Genomic DNA, 19,505 nt, shown 5'->3' with positions numbered 1-19,505 from the left:
GATTCTGTTAGCTGGAGTCTGACAGCTTGCTCTACTTCTAGGCAGAAAGAGCTACCTCAAGATACACATACACTAATATAATCATTAATAAATGCCCCCCCCCCAGGAGGGGCTTTCATTTATTTTTCCTTTCTAATGTCCTAAGTTCACATTGTCCCATTTGGGAAAAGGGTGCTGGTTTAGTGCTCTCTTGTTCCCCCTGCACCCGCGGCTCTCAGGGCCCAGAACGACCCCTGCTGCGAGGGCTGTGGCCCCTTCGAGGTCAGCAGCCTATCCCTGTCCGCACCACGAACACAACTCCCGACTCAGAGCAGCGCAGAGCAGAAAAGGGAACTTTTATTTATTTTTCTCTCAAAATTAACAACATCCCTCTCCCCACCCCCATCCTCCCTAGAACAGTGCAGTCGGTCGGCTTGGTGGCTTGAAAAGGTCAAATAGAAGCTGTAAACAATGTAACACGGTGCCGGCAACCGGCGCAGCCGCCCCCATCTCCCGTCCATAAATAGGCGCAGTCCCTCCGGGATAAAGTGCAAGAGGCGCGGGCAGGGCCGGGCGGCCGTCAGAGGGCTCGGAAGGCGCCGAGCGCGTTCTCCTCCCACTCCAGTCCCGGCTCCGAGAAGCCGCCGCCGGCCGGGAGGGGGAAGGCGGGGCGCGGCGGGTAGGGCCCGGCCGAGGCGCCTCCGCTCCCCCCATGCGGGCGCAGCCCGGGGCCGGGCGGGCCGGCGACGCGGGGCGGCCACTCGCAGCGCTCCTCCCGGGCGCGGAGCAGCGGGGCCACGCCGCACGGCGGGCGCTGGGGCGGCGGCGGGGCGGGGGGACCCGGCCGGGGCGGCCCCCGCTGCCGGCGAGACTTGGCGCGGCGGTTCTGGAACCAGACCTGGGGAGAGAGGGGGGTCGTGAGGGCGCGGTGAGGGCGGACGGTGAGGAGGGCGGGCAGCCCCTGCCCCTCACCTGGATGCGGGACTCGGGAATCTGCGTGGCGTCGGCCAGCCGCTCCCGCAGGTAGATGTCGGGGTACATGGTGTCCTGGAACACCAGCTCCAGCGTCTCCAGCTGCGCCGCCGTGAAGCTCGTCCGTTTCCGACGTTGCGCCGACGGAGTCCCCTCCGCCGCCGGGGGCAGCGCCGCGAGGGGCGCCGGGGTCGCGCCGGGCCCTCCTCCGCCGCCCCCGGCCGTCCCGCACAGCCACCGGCCCGGCGGGCAGGAGGGCGGCACCGCGGGCAGCTCCGCCGGGGGCGGCCCGAAGCGCAGCGCCGCCATGGCGGAGGGCCGAGAGGGGTCCGGCCGTCCGCGGGGCTTTATAGCCGGGAGGGGACCGGCGGGGGCGGAGGTGCCGAAGGGAGGCGGCCCCGGCCCGGGGGGTCCGGCGTGGAGAGGGGGCAGCAGCTCTCTCGGTGCCACGGGGTTGGGTGCCTAGGGCAGGACCTGGGCACACCGCTGGGTCGTGTGTGGTACTGCGTCCGGGCTGTACTGTTGGGTTTGCGACCTCCAAGTGAGGTGCGTGCTGTCATCTGCGTGAGCTGCAGGTGAGACGTACCTGGGGAGCTCCAGAGCTGAGGTTGCAGCGGGCAGAGCCAGGCGATGCCACCACCTTTCCCACCCGTGTGCCTGTGAGGAGCCATTCCCAGCTGCAGCACAGCCACCATCCCAGCGTGAGATGTACAAGCTGCCCTTAGTGAACTGTGTGAGATGCTGCTCCCTCTGGAGGGACGGCATTCTGAGCATCAGCTCTGAAAGAGCTTTTATTCATGAGGTGTTTGTACCTTAGTGCTTTTGCACACACACATGTGATGATCAGGTGCTCTCAGTAACGTAGGCTTTTTTCTGCCATCTCTCCTCATAATGTCAGCAACCTCCCACTGGCTCCCACAGAGCTTCACCCCAGCACGGGTGAGCATCACCAGGTCCCTGCATCTGCCCCGAGCTGTGCTGGCTAGGAGTTCAGAGACCTGAGGAAGATATTGAGACTCTTCCCACCCCTCTAGTTCTACACCCTGTTGTTACTCTGTCCTGGCTGTGCACAAAGGAGTATCCTACCTATTGCCTTGAAATGCAGCCTCTGTACTGTCAGTCTAGAAGTGAATCACTGTTCTGAATTAATACATCTAAAATTGAGATAGCTATTTCTAAATATGGAATGCAGCAACAAAAGCAGGTGAAGAGCATGCTGCCATGTTGTTGCTGCCATCAGTAGGCACCTAATGCAATAAGGAAGGCACTGCAGCTTTGAAGAGGCTGGAAGAGGTGGCCCTGTGCTAGCTGGCCTACTCCATTTCCAGGCTGCTCCAAGTCTCTGCAATTGGTGTGGGTCACAGAGTCACCTTTTAACCATGTGCACTGAGATCCTTCCTTACTGACTGTGTGATATGAGGTTTGGGTAGAGCCCTGGAATGCCTGCAGGTGTAAGCAGCAGCATGGCATTTGGTCTTATCTTAAATGGTCTCCTTGGGATACCAAGCACTTGTAGCAATGTTGCTGCTCTGCCTGGAGCAGTTTTTGCCAAGCTGTGGTTTGTCAGTCACTAGGGTACGTGTCCTGTGTGTGAACCCCTCTTGCATTTTACTCCTTCATTTGGTTTGTGCTGGGGTTCTGTAGGCAGGGCACTCCAGTATGGTAGTTTTTTGTTCTACCAAGTGTATGATATGGGTGGGGGATGTCCTTAATGTGAATTTTCTCATTTCTAAAAACGGTGTTGAACCTTTTAATAGCACAAATTTAGGTCTCTCTCATCTACTTGAGTGTTTTCACAAATCTCAATGTCTTGGAGATCCCAATATACATGTCATCTTTAATGGAAGGTGGCCAGCAGCTTCAGAAGATGAGGACAGAAGCCTGATATAAGAAGTAGCGGTGGTCGTACACCCAGTTTCATCTCCTTAGAGAAATGTTAAGAAAAAACAAAACCATATTTTGACCGTAAAAGCTAAAATTTAAGCTATACTGAAGAAGCAGTGCCTGTAGAACTGATATTGGTTCCCCCCCCCCCGCGCCCAAATAAATACATGGAAATTAGCTGTAGACTAGAGACATTTTTATGGGTGTGTGTGTTTGCTCCACTTTCTTCTGGCATGACAGTGCCACATAGTTCCTAGCTTCCCTATCAGGCCCATTAATGCACACCAGGTTCACGTTTTGAGGGTTTTTTCTTTCTGCCTAAGAGGAAATCTTTAGAATGAATGCTCAATTTCTCTCTAATTGCTCCTAGTTACTGTGTAACTCCTCTGACAAAGCTCTTTACAACCTCCAAAAGCTTTTAGAGGTTTTTCAGGTTTTCCCAGTGCACACACACCAATATCTACGTGTTTTTAGATACATCTGTGCCTATAAGTTGATCTCACCATGATTTCACGTTGATCGTTTACAGCTGTCCTTTAGCAGCGTTGGTGTTTCCAGCTCTCAGGCTGCAAAGAGGAAGAGCTCAAGGGAGACTCCTCGTCCTCACTCTGAAACTGTTTGCAGATGTATGTAACTGTATTACTGAGACCTCTGAGCTGTCAGTCATGGCTCTCCAGCTGTGCTCCTGAGCGCTGAGGTCTTCTGGTCACTGTGGGACTCCACACATCATCCTCACACATCATCCTCTGCTCCAAGGGTGTCCTGGAGCAGTCAGACCCTGCTGACACCAGACCTGTGTAGGATTTGTTCATACAGCTGTGCAGTGCCATAAGGATTCCAGTCACCAGGTAAAGGTTCAGTCCTGCCCAATGACTGCATACCGAATTTTTCCATGGGGTTAAAGTAAATAGGATCTGACAAGCTTTCTGTCCTTTCTGAAGGATGACTCTATCATGCTTGGCTATTATTGATCACATCTATATAGACATGTGTTTTTCTTTAAGAATTGAAACACTATCTTTCTGCTATCAACAGCCAGGCACTGGTAGCACCCTGTGACTCACTCCCTGTGTTTGGGAGGGAGGTGTGACCTGGTGGGGTGAACCATTTCCTTTGAGGTGTGAGACGTGGCTTCAGGACCTCATGGTGTGTTCGTGTATTCCAGCCCGGGGAGTCGATAAGAGCTGCAGACATACAGCAGGCCTGGAAGAAAGCAGTGGGAAAGGCACAAAGACCTCACAAATACATATGAAAGGATCAAGGGTCTGCATGTGCTAAATCCCAACAGGAACAGATTTGGGGTGAGATGCCCAAAGTTCAGAGGGAACTCATGCACAGCAAAGGGGCAAATGCAGAGTATGTCTGACTGCTGGCAGCTGGCTCCCTACCTTACAAGTGAGGAAGGTCGAGGATTTGGGAGAGGGAAGGAGATAAAAGAAAACGGCAGAGACGGTGTCAGGAATGGGAAAAGGAGAAGGCAGAAGGGAGCATGTCACCTGGAGGCAGGCAGCCTGGTTGGAAGACATCTGGGTATTTAGGGGTGAATTAAGGCACTGTGAAACCTGAGCCTGTCTTTGAGTTTGGAGATATCCTGAGAACAGCCAGATGCACACACCTGGCAGTCACGGGGCTTCAGAAGTGAGAGGGCAGCCTCAAAGATTCTTTTGGCAGCAAGCCTTAGGCTGAAGCAAGTCCTGCTGATGCTTGTTTTCTCTGTGCCCTCTCTAGTTTTGTAGTGTGATGCTGTGAAAGAACTTGAAGCTTGTATTTAACTGACTTCTTCCTGTTGCCTGCTCATTCACGTGCTCTGAAGGTAGAACAGTCATGCTCTGTTCTTACAGATATTTTCCTTTAAAGAAGGATTTCTTAACATTTGTTGATAGATGTATTTGTACATGTAAAATTATTGGGTTACCTGAACTTCCAGTGATGTTTTGTTAATTCACAGCACAAACAAAAGAGAATCTCTGTCTCGGCAGATAAATAACAAGAGGAAAGGAAGATGAGAAAGGGAGCGTTAAGTTAAAAACAGAGCCCTGTTTTGCTCCTTCTTAGGCTGCAACTCAACTCTTTACCTGGAGCCACTCTGCAGGGTGCAGTCAGAATGTGCAAACCAAGCAAGGCTGGCAGGAAACGGCAGGGTGATATGTAGCACAGGGGCTACATCTTCTTTGACTGCACTGAGTAATTAACAGGCTCTGAAGAGTCCACTATCTACTGTTTTAAGACTTCCTCGTCTTAGCAAGCAGTGTTAAGGCATTGTTTTCTAACACTGTTTGGCAGGCTCCTAAGCCCTCCTCATTCCACACATGATGAAGTCTTTCTTCTATCTATCCCAGCTTAACAAATGGCAATCACAAGATTTTCTGATTTTGCCTTGCAGTGTTTGTTATCTGTCTTAGTGCCTTCAGCTTCCGAAATGAATAGATTGTATAAGAATCTCAATTTTATCTTATTTTTGTTCTTATTGTTTTAAAGCTAATGTCTCGTGGTTATGAAAAGAAGAACCCAAATATGAAGCAAGCTGTCTTCTGATTGTTCACAACCAGAGAGCAATGGGAATCACCAGCGTTCTCCTGGTAAGGTTGGATGCCCATTACAGTGTTATTGCAGGGCCACTATCATTCCCCTGTCTGCTCTGTTTGGTTACACTACACAAGTCTTTCCTCCTGAGTGGTACTGACTGTGAATTTCTTCAGTCCTGTTCTTCCCTTCTGCTACTGAATCGTGTGTACATGTTGCATGCCAAGGCTGATGCTCAGACTTTGTTTTCTTATCAATCAGTCTACATGTTTCCTATCTTCTTTTCTGGTTGGTTTTAGAGACAAGGGACTGTTGGTCTTTTTTCCTTGGCACTTGCAAAAAAGTCATTTTGACATTTTTTTTCTGAGGTGTTTTATTTCAGGCCCCTGTACAGTTGGGAAGATTTGCAGCTTTAAGATGTAGGTGGTATGAAGGAAGTTCCACCTGAGCTGAGGATTTGTGGCTGATGATTAATTAAACCAGCAGTTTCTGTTGATCAGAACTGGGGTGTGCAGCAGTTACTATGCCATTTGATGAAGTGATTCTCTTCCATGCATTAATTGACTCATAGTACTTTGCTATTTAAAACTGCATTGAAGAAAAGCAAAAGAAATGTAATTCTATGTAACAAACCCAGTAGGCATTATTTCTGTGGCTTATCCTGATTTTTATTAGCATGATTATAGGCATGATTTTCTGGTGTCTGACTCACGTTGAAGCTCCATGTGCTTGCATTGGAAAGTATCTCTTTTCTCCAGCTGTTCTCCTGCCCCATGTCAGCAGCCCAGTACCACCTCAAGGGCTGCCTTGCTTCTCACTGCACATGTTGCCTCCTCCTAGGCACTGTTCCTGCCCTCATCCTGCCCAGTGCCCCTGGTTTCCCAAATCTGCACAAGGCCTCATATTCTTTCTCCTGTACTTCACACAACAGCTGTTATTCCCCGTTACTCAAGCTGAGCTCCTGTGTCTTATTTTCTGGTGGCTATATTATTCTATTTGACTTTAGCCCCATTTGTCAAGGGCGCACCGCTGTCACTTCTTTAGTCTGACCCTCTCCTTTGTTGTCAGGAGGTCTTCTTCTTTTCATTGGTAGTTTTATCTCTTTCTCAGTTATCTTCTAGTCCTGTAGACTCTTTCCCCACTCGTTTAACCAAGCTTGTCTTATCAGTACTGGGGGATTTAAGACTTTTCTTCTTGACAGCTTTTCTTCCCCACTCCCTGGAAGTTTCTCCATGCCACTGGGTGCAGGCCAAAGAGCAAATGCATTTGTTATTCAGAATGAGATAAGTGCAGCCATGCCCCGTATCCTTAGAAGACAGCATTTGTCCTCTTCTGCAATTGTATTTTTCACATCTGGAAGGTTGTCCTTAGATCTTTGAGGTAATAGAAGGCATAAGGGAGTAACAAGAACTTGCTGCAAAGCTGACTGATCAACAAGGGTGCAACAGCAGCAGCATAGTCTGTGTTTCATTTTGCAGTTCCTATGACTATCACCAGCCTTTGGTCTGGCCATTCATGCCTGAAGTGTGAACACCAAGTCCATATGACAGTGACCGGAAACTGCAAAACTGGACACACTGTCACATCAGTCACGGCATCACCTGCATGTCTGCATGGAGCAGGCTTCTGCTTGATAGTTGAAGATAAATTCTTGCTTGTGCTCCTGTTGCTGAAGGAAATGTATGTTTTGTGCCAGCAGGAGCGTGAAGGATTGTTCCCAGGAGATCCTTGTTCCAGAACAGGACTGGTGCCTGCTTCCTGCTGCCCAGACCTCCTCCCTCTAGTCCTGTTTGTAAGGTGTGCAGCAGTGCAACTTCATCAGATTCCTCTGATTAATCAAAATGGAAAAGCTGGTTTCAGATTAGAATTTTATTTAGGACCATGTAAATGGCTTACAGAAAGAGCTGCAGAAGATGAGCACGCTGCAGGTCTGTCTGACCCCCTTTCTTAGATGGTGTTTCTGAGGATCAGCTCTCAACTCTTTCCAGCATCTTCAGCAGATACAAAACCATGGACCATATCACACACAGTAGGAAGGATTGAGTTTTCTTCCCAAGAAAAGAACGCCTCCTGTGATGCATGGTGAATGCATGCCTGGAGGGCAGCACTGCTGGCATCCTGGGGTCACTGTAGGGCAGCACTCTCAGCTGCCCTGCACAACATACAGCCAGGCCAGGAGAGCAAGCAGTCCATGCCTTGGCAAGGAGGTGGTGTGACACACTGGGCCAGGTCTCCTGTAGCGCTAGGTGGGAGCACAGCATAAGCAGGGCAGTAAGGACGTTGGTGTGAGGCTGGAGTAAGCTTTTGTGTTGCATGGTGTCGTATGCTTAGGCAGAAATTCATCTGACCTTTTTTGGAAAGAGGAAGGCAGTGCTGATCATTCTTGGCCACTGTGTTGAATACGTGGTAGTTCATTTGGTGATGGTGATTATCCTCCCAGCACAGAGGAGGCTTGTGTGCATGCAGCTTTCTCTTAAGGTCAGATTGTGCCGTAACACCCCTGAGACAGTAAACAGTGACAGACTGTGAAAGATGCTGTACTCATAACTTACCCAGGAGGTTTTTGCATGCCTTATTACTGGTGCCAAGGAAAGGTTTTCAGACTGTGGTGATGCACTGTCTCCTCATATTTTGCAGCCTTTCCTGGTGAAGGTAACTTCTTGTTGTGAAGGCAAATCCCTACAAGATGAAACAGGGCAGTTCAGGGGAAAAGTGAGATGCTGACATGTTCCCATGAGGGAAATCTCAGAAGAAAACAGATGAAAACCAAACATTCTTTGGTCACAGAACCCAAGGAGAGGTGCAGTGTATGTCAAACAATGAAAGCTACTTTAGAAAACCCAAGCCATTCATATGGAGTATGTACAATCAGATAGAAATCTTTTCCAACCTTAATGATTATAAAATCATCAAGTCCGACTGTCAAGGCATCACCACAGCTGTATATTAATCTTTCATACATGCATGTATGAAGTGGATTTAGGAATTCTGGTAGCCAAACCTCATACAATGAGCACTGGTGAATGTGCTGTACTAAAGCTATTTATTTAGCTGAATTTCAGCCACCACTGTGACATTATTCCCATTGCCCTTGAGTTCTGTCTGAGCCTAAACCCAGCTTCATTATTTTCTTACTAGTGAGTGGCCTGCTGGTTGTAAACACTCTCCTGAAAGCTCTGAAAGGTCATGCACTCAGGCTCATAAGGGAGGTCTGATGTGGGATACTCCTCACCAATGAATTGTATTGCACAGTTGCTTTTACCCACTGCCAGCAGCATCACAGTGACAGCGGTGTAAAAGCAGCAACTGTGATTTTAGAGAATGCAGTCTCTTGCTTTTCTCCAGAGATGGTTGGCTTTCCCGGGGAAGCCTTTCATGATGGGTGCAGGGAAAAGGAGCAGCCATATCCCCATACTTTTACTGCCTTTCTGGCATTGTGCCGCTTCCTGTGACCCTCTCTCCTCCCAGCAATGCGTGGCTTTAAGGCTGCATATGCTGGGTGAATTATATTTTAGAGTGAGACTCTATTTAGCTGTGATGTCAACTGCAGCCAACTATAAAAAGATCAGTAATGCTCTTTGAAAGTGTAACAGCTGCTGCTCTACACCCTCTCTGCTGTGTTATCAGTCTGCCCTATTTCATGTGCGCACAACCAAACTAAAATATTGTGGCAATCATCTCATTATATAGCTCAAGGAATGTGGGATGTGAACTCCCTAGAAGCTAGGAGGAACTCGAGGTGAGCCAAACTGGGCAATTTTACACAGTTTATTAACAAAAAGGTAATTTGGTCTGGGTTTGCAATGTGGCCTGCCTTTTCCTTAGCACCTGACTGCATGCCATTAGCAATTCCAACACGGTAACAGCAGACCTGCAAAGCTTTGCTTTGGGCAGCTTTGCTGGATGTTACTCACATACAGTTATAAACTGAGCTCGTCTGGACTGCATGGAGCGAGTCCAGCAGTATGCTACCTGGCATATGAAGCACATCTTTGTCCTTAGCTGGGTGTGACCACGTGTTCAAAACCACATTCAGGGTTTCCCTAGAATCAGAATCGGAAAATAAGTTCTGTTTATCCAGAGCGAGCAGACAGCAAGTAATGAATGTGGAATTGTGTTAGCAAAATACATGCAGCAGTACTGGAAATGGCGTCTTGGCTGGGCCTCTCAATAAGGACACTACCGTGATATATTTTCCTACTCATTTTTCTGCAAGCTTCACTCCCAGAAACAAACAGTTTCTTGTAAATGATGTTCAAGAAGTATGCTATAGGCAATATAGCATATTGCTATAGGTAATGATCGGTCAGCCGTGGCACGCGTGTGCATTAGCACAGACAGCAAAGTGCCGCCTTCAGACCGATGGAAAGCTCCAAGCATCCTCAGCTCCAGGTTCCTTCCTTGGTGGGACAAACCAATGCAAAAAGGCTGCTCTGTTGTATCTGGGTCGGTTGTGTTTGTTTTGTAGTGCAGATAGGGCCTTTGTAGTGGGGATGGAGAATGGCCTGTTTGTAAGTGACACGCAAAGTCCTTTGACACAGGTCTGAAGTGGCAGTGAGCTCACTTGTCTGAGAGGAAATGGTCGGCTTCCAACACGGCTGTTACCAAAGGTGACAGGACAGTTAGGCAATGTGAGGAGTGATTTTGCATCAGACAAAGCCTCTGGGCTGGAATCAAACACACCGTGGCACAGGCTCGCCTGTGTCTGAGCTCTGCCTGAGCTCACTGAGCTTTGGCACCCAGCTCCCACGCAGGGACATTGCAGAGGCACACAGAAATTAAAGCAAATGACCTGAAGACACACAGAAAGCTTGTGAGCAAGCCAAGCAGCAGCCTCAATGCCAGCTTCCTGGCTCTGCTGAAAATCCTTGGGAAGGCTCCCCCGCTTTCACTCACTCCCCACTGTTTGCAGGTGTGAGCAGTGTCTGGCAGCTCCAGTCTCACGTGCAGGCTGGAGAAAAAACAGACTCACCCAAGCTGTTTTCCGGCAGCAGTGCCACATAACGACCCCATGGATTAATGAGCCCAGCAGAGGCTGCTGGGAGCAGGGTCCTGTCATCTGGGCTTTGCTTCTGCTTCATGATCCCAGAGGCACAAGCAGCAGGCAGCAGCGAGGCACTGCCATCACTTGATTGCTTTGCTCTGGAAACTGCTCAACCAAAACGATCCCCGTGGATCTCTGGTTCTTTCTCAGCTCACTGAAACCAGATGTACTTCTCATACAAGTACAGAGATGGTAAAAGATTGTATATTTTTAATCAGCTGTTCATGTTGCAAGCTCATTCAAGAATCAGAACTGAGATAAGGCTCTAAAGACCACTAGGTCCAAACTGAAGGCACAAAGCACAGCAGTGAGCCCAGTGGGGCTCAGCACCCAACCTCACAGTCCAGGAGATGAATTCCCTCAAGGAACAGCTGTGAGTGCAAAATTAGCGGAATAAGGAGCAGAGAGAACTTGTTGCTTGTATGTGAAAATGCCCATGCAAACACACACTGCACGGTTGCTTGAGTAAACTTACACTGAAGAAGGCTGACGTGTCAGCAGAGCTAATTAACATGCTACAGCGTGTAGCAATATGCTGTCAGGTTAAGAAGTGGCACATCCTTGTGTCCAGTCATGGATACATAATGGTTTCACGGGGAGAGCTGAGTTGCTGTGGAATTTGAGGCTGTGGGTTTTTAATGGCATCTAGAAATGAGGATACTGGAAATCCTCAAGCATTCAGTAACTCTCCAACCAGAGCCTTCATTTATCCCGTACCACTCCGCAGATTAGGACTTTTCTCTATCCATTGATAACTGAGAATTAGTTTTGTTAGATAACGAGCAGTCTCCAATCTAAATAGGGATGCCTGAGACTTTCTGTAAAGCTCTCTCTACCTTTTTCTGGGGCTTTGCAGCAGGTAAGTGGCTTCTGCATCTCCAGAGTTGAAACCAGTAAGTCGCTGACAGTGAGCTCATCTGCTCAAAGAGAAAATGGTGTGCAGTCTTACACTGGTGGCAGGATGAAGCTGTCTATCTCATGCAGTAGCCACAGAAACCTTAGTGTCCTGCTATCTAGATACTATGGCTATGGTTTTCCACAGTGACTGGTTTATGTAATCCTTTCACTGCTTCTTTGCAGAGACTTGGAGCTTCACAGTGTCAAAGGGAATTGCTGAACTAACTCCTGCCAATGCGTTAGAAGGTAAGAGCTTGCAGTGGGCCACTGGGAAAAGTAAGTTTTCTCTGAAAGCAGATGTTCTCCTAATAATGCATTTTACAAGTTTCAGTGAAAAGAAAGCACCTTCAATAATAATAATAACTATGATAATAATAGAAAACTTGGATCATTTTGCAATCAGTGCGTTGCTAAAACTGTTTTCTTGTGGCTAGAGAGATTTTCCTTTTGGACCTTTAGGACCTTCCAGTCACCCTGATGAATGTTTTTCTCCTATTTATGACTGTTGAGGAGGTTAAAATGACTGGGTTTTTTGTAGTGCATTAAGTTACTTGCCTTCACATATACAGTATTATTTCAGTTAAACCGGTCATGTTCAACACTTATTTAATTTAGAACTTGGGAGTCCTAATCAGGACCAACATCTCACTTTCATGATCAGAACAGTCTGGGGACTGGGGCTGGACTTGATGGTCCTCGTGGTTCCCTTCCAACTTGGGATATTCTGTGACTCTGTGATCATTCTGTTTAGGTGATCAACAGAGAGATAACTACATTTCACACACAAAATGACATGAGGGGTCATAATGAATTCCCAGTGACCTGAATGGGACATTTCACACCACAGGTTCAGCCAGCAAAGATTGCTACTGCCCTCTTTTTGAATAGAGAAGCTTAGCAAGAACTGGCTGTGTGTCCTTGCTAGCAGGGTGCTGGGAGGTGCTGGACATACAGCTGCTAATGCTTGGCAATCCATCTGGCAAAGGATTTCCTCATCCAGCTTTGATCTGGAAGGACATTTCAGTGTCTAATGCAAATTTCAGAGCCTGTCCTTTAACTGGAGTATGTAACAGTATTTCATTATACATCTTGTATGTATGTGAGTATGTTTTGTTCTCTGTGTTTTGCTGCTATAAAAAGGCTACTCAATGATTGCAATGATAAGCGCTCTATGGAGGCCTGTAACAAAAGCAACACACAGGAGATTCACATTCACATCCTTTCGAGCCTAAGGGCTTGTCTCTACTAGAAAGATTTTGTTGCTGTGGGTGTCTCAGTGAGGTTGAAGATGTGGTCTTCCTGCCTATGTTTGTAGAGCTGCATCTAAATGAGGGCTTTTATCAGTGTGACTGTGCCAGCAAAGGATGCAGCTCTTAACTCACATACTCTCACTAGTAAGGCTCTTTGAGTGTCAGGCAGTTTATGAAGACAGAAGAAAGTAAGGGAATTGCTCCTTTCATTATGATAGCAATAATATCTTGGGGGCCTAGTGCTGGCATTTTGAGCATTAACCTCTGCTATTTTAGGATTGGTGTGCGGGAGAACGTTACCACTGAATGAAGCATTCAGGCTCTTTTCTCCTGGGAAAACTGTTGAGAAACACAGCCAGTGAGATGTAATCAACTTGGTTCAGATTTTCCTTTATAAACTTCTTTTCTACAACTTGCTTTGTTTTTCTCTCCCAAAACTGCCTTTAATGCCAGCCACACCAGACCCTGTTTCATATGAGATACATGAGGTCCCCAGCTGATGACTCTGTGACTACATCCAATTATTTGTTATTATGTCTTTCCCTTCCATACCCAAAGATTTCATTATCTTGCAGAAAAGCATGCAAAAGGAAGGGGATTCATAACTCTGTATTCAAGAGGAGAAACATATGACCTGTTCAGCAGCAATTCCTCTCAAGTATCGGCAGCGTAAGGGTGATAAGGCATGTAAATAAACTTCATGCACTTTAAGCCAAAGGTGCTAGCTCAGGTGACAGATCTGCTAGATGTGCCAGTCCTGAACCCAAGACTTGATGAAAAATGAGGATTTGGCAGGTTAAGGAAATCCTGTCTACCATTTCTCTCGTTCACGCTCATCTCTTTGCAGCCCTTTGCCCTGACAGTTGTACTGATTCAGTTTCATATTTGACTGGACTGTGTGCCAGATCTGGGAATAAAGCCACTGAAAAACAACAACAGCACAGGAGGGTGGGGACAGAAAAATAGGAGTGAGAGAAGCTGTATTTCACTGAGATCCATTACTACCATTATAACCCCGCTGCACCAAAGCAGCCTGCTGCAGTGATGGGGAGAGGAGCTACAGGCTCTCAAAGAGGGACTTCTGCAGGCCAAGAAAAGGCACAGTTACAAGTGCAGCCTGGAAACAAACTTAGGCTTGTTATACTGCTTTGTAACAAATGCTCTTATGTTACTCTTATAAGAAATTATATAACATAAGAAATTATGTTATTGCTTATCTCCTTTGAGAGTATCCTACTCACACAATTGAGAGAAAATAGAAGCCCTGTCTCAGTAATTTGGCAATTGGTGTCCAATAAGAAACAGGAGCGAGCAGGTTGTAGCTCAATGTTTCCATCTCTGTTTAGTTGCTTTGCTCCCCATAATCTCTGATTTATTATTCTGGATGAGAAACAAACAAACAAACAAAAATTAAATAAGAGAAGAAAATGATGCCAATAACTGTCACCATTTTGATGGTGATTCTCGGTGGTTCTGCTGTGCATTAGACTTCAATCTCCATTGCCAGTGTGAACACAAAAACAATAAGGGAGTGGAAGAGAATAGATTCAGGATCTGCCTGTCTACTAGCAGTCCACATATCAGAAGGAATTGAAATTGCCTGCTCTAATGCAATTCTACGAGCACAGATTAAGGGAGATAAAAATACTCTTTCTGCACTGAGAATATGTTTGTTAGAGCAGAAGAACACAGGAAAACAAGCTGCCTAGTGATCTGGTTATTTCACCGACAGCAGGGGAGCTGGATTGGTCTAGCTGCTTGTTAGGTGCAGTCTGGTATTACAGCTGAGTTTGCCTACAAGCTAGTTGCTGTCCTTGTTTCCCATTTACATTGCTTTCCTTAAATTGCTCTAGTGGCTGCATGGCCATAGGGCAAAATCTGCTCATCACAGCAGCAGAAAACTGACCATGCCATAAAAATGAATAGTTTTCAGCCAGATCAGCCAGCTGAATCAACTCACCCAGAAGACACTCAATCACTGAATTCAGCACAAGGGAGAAGGATGGAGAACACAGCTGGAAGCGGTTTTGGAGTGAGATCACCGCTATTTGGCATTAGCTTGCAGCTCTAACTGCAAGGATGACCTGCTTCTATCCTCCCTTCCCTGCTCCCAGCAGCATGTTCCTGCCACTTCCAGTGCCTGCTTGACCTCAGGGAACTAGGCCTGCTCTCTAAGTAGCAGCAAACTGACCCAGCACCTGAGAAACAGACTGTATTCTGCCTGCTTAGTTAGTTGAAGGAGGTAGGTGGGATGAGTGTAAGTCCTGGCACGAGGATGCTGATGAGCTTATGTGGTGCCTGTGACTGGGAGAAGGCCAGGGTGGCTCTGTCTGCCAGCAGCCATTTCACAACAGCTCATTCTCAGTTCAACCCAAAGAAGGAAAATAGGCAGCATTAAAAAAAAAAAGAGAGCCACAGGTGAGTAAATGGGAACCAGCTGTATGCTCTCCATTGAAAAGTGCTCACCTCATCATTTGGTGAAGAAGGACAGGCTTAATGCACACTTTTCAAAGGTATGGTACCTGTCTGGTTGCTGGATGGGAGGAAGTAATGTGAATAGCACCACTTAGTGCATGCATATCTTCCCAAGATACAGCCAGGAGGCTCAGCAAAGAGTTTTGGAAAGAAATCACCTTTCTGCATATTACTCCATGCTATTGGGTGCCTGGAAGGCCCAAAGGCAGATATAGCTCATTTCAAAATCAAGCCAAAAGGAGAGAATATGGGAGGGAAGAAACTGTATAGCAGCAAAGCATGGGGGAGGGGGATGGCTCTGGAACATCAGCAGAACTCAGGGCAGGGTCATGCTGGCCCTGCAGGGCCCCTTGGGAATACATGCTAATGGGGTTTAGACCCCCAACCAGAGTGCAGTGCCCTTCTGGGGGTGTTTCAAAGAGCACTAAAAGGTGCTCTGGCCTTATGTGAATGTAAGTTGTTGTCCTGGTTGTTGATTCTGTTTTTCTCTGGGCAGATAGCCAACAACGCAATCGCTAATTGCACTGATTTCCACATCTTCTCTTCTGTAAAATCAGCTCATTAGAGGAGTTGGTTAAATTCAGGAAGTGTTTAAATTCCCAACCATATCTTGCTTAGCAAGAACTTCTTGATAACAGCGCTATGCTGCTCTCAGCTCATGTGCCTGTAAAGAGCATGATTGGTTACAGAGCTGTACCTTTGCAGATGCAATTGCATCAGTATAAGATATATTAAACTAGTATAATTATTTTATTAGACTGGATTGCTCTTTTATGATCACCTGTATCTGTTATAACTGCATCCATCCAAAGGAACATTTGCTCTCTGTCAAAATGAGATTATAATGGGAAGATAGCCTTTCACATGTGTATTTTCCCTTATGAGTCTCTCTAGCACTCTGTCAATAAAGCTGTTTTTCAGCAGTGTTTGCTGACACTGTGAGAAAGGTATTGCCAGACTCTACATCTGATTAACTGTTATCCTGCAGCTCGTGTCATAATTTAAAGAAGTCAGTGTGAATGTCACCATAAATTACTATATAAATACAAGGCAGCGAGCAGCACAGTGAACTGTGTTACCTTTGAAGTAAAGACAGGTATTGTGCACCCTGCCGTGCAGAGGTCCCAGAAGGGATCCAACGTGTTTTAAAGGCTGCAGCTGTACTGCAGTCATTCAGTTGTCCAACAGGATGTGAAACACACAGCAGTGTTTGTTCTTGCGCGCAAGGCAAGATTACACTGTGCTTTAGAGGAGACCTCTGGGAGGAAAAATAGAACAGTACTGTGGTTATTTTAGGGCATCAACAAAAACGATTCACTGGTTTCTAGTAAAAGAAACTTCTATTTTTTTTCTTTCTCTGAGTTCCTGGTGATTTCATTATTTCTTAGAAAAACTGAGACTGAAATCTGGAGTTGATTGTAGTGGAGGTCTTGGAGAAGCAGATTGAAAGCGCTCTCTCACTTAACTGAAAAGTAGAAGCATAAAATCTTGAGTGGGCTTATTTTTCTCTGCAGACTTTATTCAACGTTTGAATAAACAAGTAATGAGAAAGGTCAGATTGAAGTGACTCACTAGGATTTTCACTCAATTAGTCCCGTGGTGCAATTACACGTTACTGTGCCAGCCCTGCTGATCGCAGTAAGTCCAAAACCAATTTACTGCTCATGCACGAGTGCCTGAAGTGTAATCTTGGAGTTAAATGTGCTCAGAACATCTGAAGAGTTCCTGAGAAGATCCAATGGTTTGTGCACTTGCAGTAGGGCCACACTGGGCTCCTCATCTCCAGGAAAAGCTAGAAGCCCCTCTGGAAAGCAGCTTTGGTGATGGGAGAGGTCGAGTGATCACTGAAGTGTGCAATACTGGCAGATGCACTGTAGCTCCTTGCATTAATCTGAGCACCTTCCCAAAGGCGCACGCAGCTCTCCCTACCAACCAGGCAGTCCACTTTCCTCTTTGCCAGGGAAAAGCCAAAAGGTGCTGTCCTGAGCTACAGGAGCTCTGGGCCAGTATGACAACAGTAGGCCTAGCAACAGTGTTCAGACCTGTTTTATTCAATGTAGCCATTCCTGCAAAGCTGCTAAGAGTATTTTCACAGCAGGTGAGCACGTGGCAGACGTTGCTGCTCAGAGATGCTCATTTGAGACAATCAAATATTTAGCAGCCCTTGCTTTAGCAAACAGCACATGCTTGCTGCCCTACACCAGGGGGAACCTGAAGGCACAGCCCTGGCGGCTGGGAGCACACATTTCACCTACTGTGGGAGGAAGGATACCAGGAAGAGCAGAATGGTTTGTTTAAGTCATTCTGGTGCTCCATAACTTTTTAATGGCTCACTTTGTGCACTTGCAGATGGCTGGTATTTTTCACTGTGAAGCATTCACCAGCTTGAATTAAATAATTGATTTCTTCTACATAAAGTTTCTACGACTGTCTTTCCTAGTGGAGGCCACTGTTGCTGGACTAAACTGCCTCTCTGGAGCTTGAATGTGGTCTCTCTTTGCCGTATGTAACCAGCTGTTACAAGAAATAAGTAACCCAGTGACTCAACTGAGCATCTTCCTCTTGTCCATGGTTTTCTCAAGGATATAAGCTATTGGGAACTCTTTATCACGCTCATTCAGTAAAATTTCCCTTCCTCATTCACAGGACTCACGAGCAATTTGTTGAAGGTGTTATGAGTCTGAGGTGGCAGTCACACCAGCTGCGTGCCAAGGAACAGCCAGACCTGTGGGAGCAGGGAGGGGGTGTTCCATGCCCTGGAGATGCCTGGACAACATGCAGCTCCAGGTAGATTTGCTTTGTTTTGTTTTGAGCCAGATAAGCACGTCTTGTATTCTACTCTGTCTCAAACAGCCATCACTGCAAATTCAAAATTTACTCCTGGAAAAATACTTTTTCATTTTTTATTACATTATTCCAGACACAAATTTCCAGACTCAAAATCCAAACCTGCAATGTTTTTTTCTGGCATTTTGTACTGACACTGTATCTGTCTTTATAAACAGGCCCCCAAAGCAGCACGGAGCAGAGGAGAGTAGATGTAGTGGGTCCATTCCACGCTCACCAGACAGCTGTGCAGAGAGCCGCTGAGGGTAACTCTGTGCTGCCTGGTGGCTCTGAACAGCCGCACACTGGGCTGCAGAGCTGCAGCAGAGGATGCTGGCCATAGCCATGCCTCAGTTGGATGCTACGCTGACAGATGTCTTGCTCTCCAGGTGGGACCTCTCCAGCAGACTACACTGCATGTTGTGGAGAAATCCGCTCTGCTGGCATGTCTGTTGTAGGACATAACAGGGTTGGCACAAGAAGAGATGAATAGTCACACATTTACTAGAAGCATCAAACATTTGCTACAGGAGAAACCCTGTTCTGAGATAAATCAGTTTTCTGCCGTCATTCTCCGAATCAGCTTGTCAAACAGGATGCTCACGGAGCAGCATGGATTTAGCTTGGCCTCCAGACATGCAGGGAAACTAAGGGCTGTTTGACTGCAGGCAGCTTCTGCCATGAAGCAGAAACTCCTCTGGGTTTGCTGGTATATAACATGGAACTATTTCCTTCCATTTGACAGAAACACAGCAAACCCCATAGGGATCAGTAAGAATGTCAGTTTAAGGATGTATTTTAGGGTAAAGAACTCAACATTTCTTGAAGTGGAAAGTGTAACGTTAAGCTTACTATATGTTAAGCCACAGAATTAATACAAATATATATGTATGTATGTATGTATGTACGTATGAAGGATGGCCTCTGCAAACCAAGCATGAAACATGCCAGATGAAAACTTTGAAAGCAGACTGAAAGTCATCTTGCAGATGAACTAACAGGTCTTGTTGCAAAGCCAGATCTGATGCTGAAATGCTGCTTGCAAAGCAGGGTGCAGGCATGCATGCACGAGGAGATAGCATTATCTGTGCTGCTTTAGCTCGGTGCATGAGATGGTGCCGGCCAGCCAGAGCTGCGTGCCCTGGGTAGCAACACTCTCTGAGGGAGATGATGCGCCCTTGTTCTGTAGTCTTGGGAAAAAGAATAGCGTTATGTTTGTGATCCTCAGCCAAAACCAGAACAAACAGAAGCGAGTGATGAAGCTACAAAGGGTTTCTAGGTGTCTTTTGAAGCTTAGGTTAACCAGCACCTGAGCCGGGCACGTCTGTACTGAACAGGGCCGCGGGCGGCATTCAGCCTTTCAAGCAACACCGACTGGAAGTGAAGTGCCTGAAGTACAGTTGTCACATCGCTTCTGCCTTTCATCCCAAGGCTTCAAAGCACGTTGTAAGCGTGTCTTACTGAGCAGCTCTGCCGACAGGTCAGCGAGCAGACGGGGAGGTGCGCAGGAGGGAAGGGCAGCTCCGGGGCGGCGCTGGGGACGAACACTGCCTGGCGGCCGGCAGGGCGGCAGCAGCGGAGGCATACCGGGCTGGCAGTGCCTTGTGCCGGCTGGGAGACACGTTTCCGGAGGGAGGAAAGAGAGAAGGCCGCAG

At 47.2% G+C, this 19,505-nt stretch overlaps 1 protein-coding gene across 1 annotated transcript; it reads right to left on the bottom strand.

Annotated features, from left to right (window-relative positions):
* Window positions 1-399: 399 nt before the first annotated feature.
* Window positions 400-1,260, bottom strand: MIXL1 (Mix paired-like homeobox). The gene is made up of 2 exons (XM_072333148.1): window positions 952-1,260; window positions 400-877 (listed from the first exon to the last, which is right to left on the bottom strand). The coding sequence occupies exons 1-2, from the start codon at window positions 1,258-1,260 to the stop codon at window positions 560-562; spliced, it is 627 nt and encodes a 208-aa protein (XP_072189249.1). The 3' UTR covers window positions 400-559.
* Window positions 1,261-19,505: the final 18,245 nt, after the last annotated feature.

The sequence above is a fragment of the Excalfactoria chinensis genome, chromosome 3 (assembly GCF_039878825.1).
Source record: "Excalfactoria chinensis isolate bCotChi1 chromosome 3, bCotChi1.hap2, whole genome shotgun sequence".
NCBI classification, from domain to species: Eukaryota; Metazoa; Chordata; class Aves; order Galliformes; family Phasianidae; genus Excalfactoria; species Excalfactoria chinensis.
Note: the sequence above shows the minus strand (reverse complement) of the source record. Positions and strands in the feature narration are given on the sequence as shown.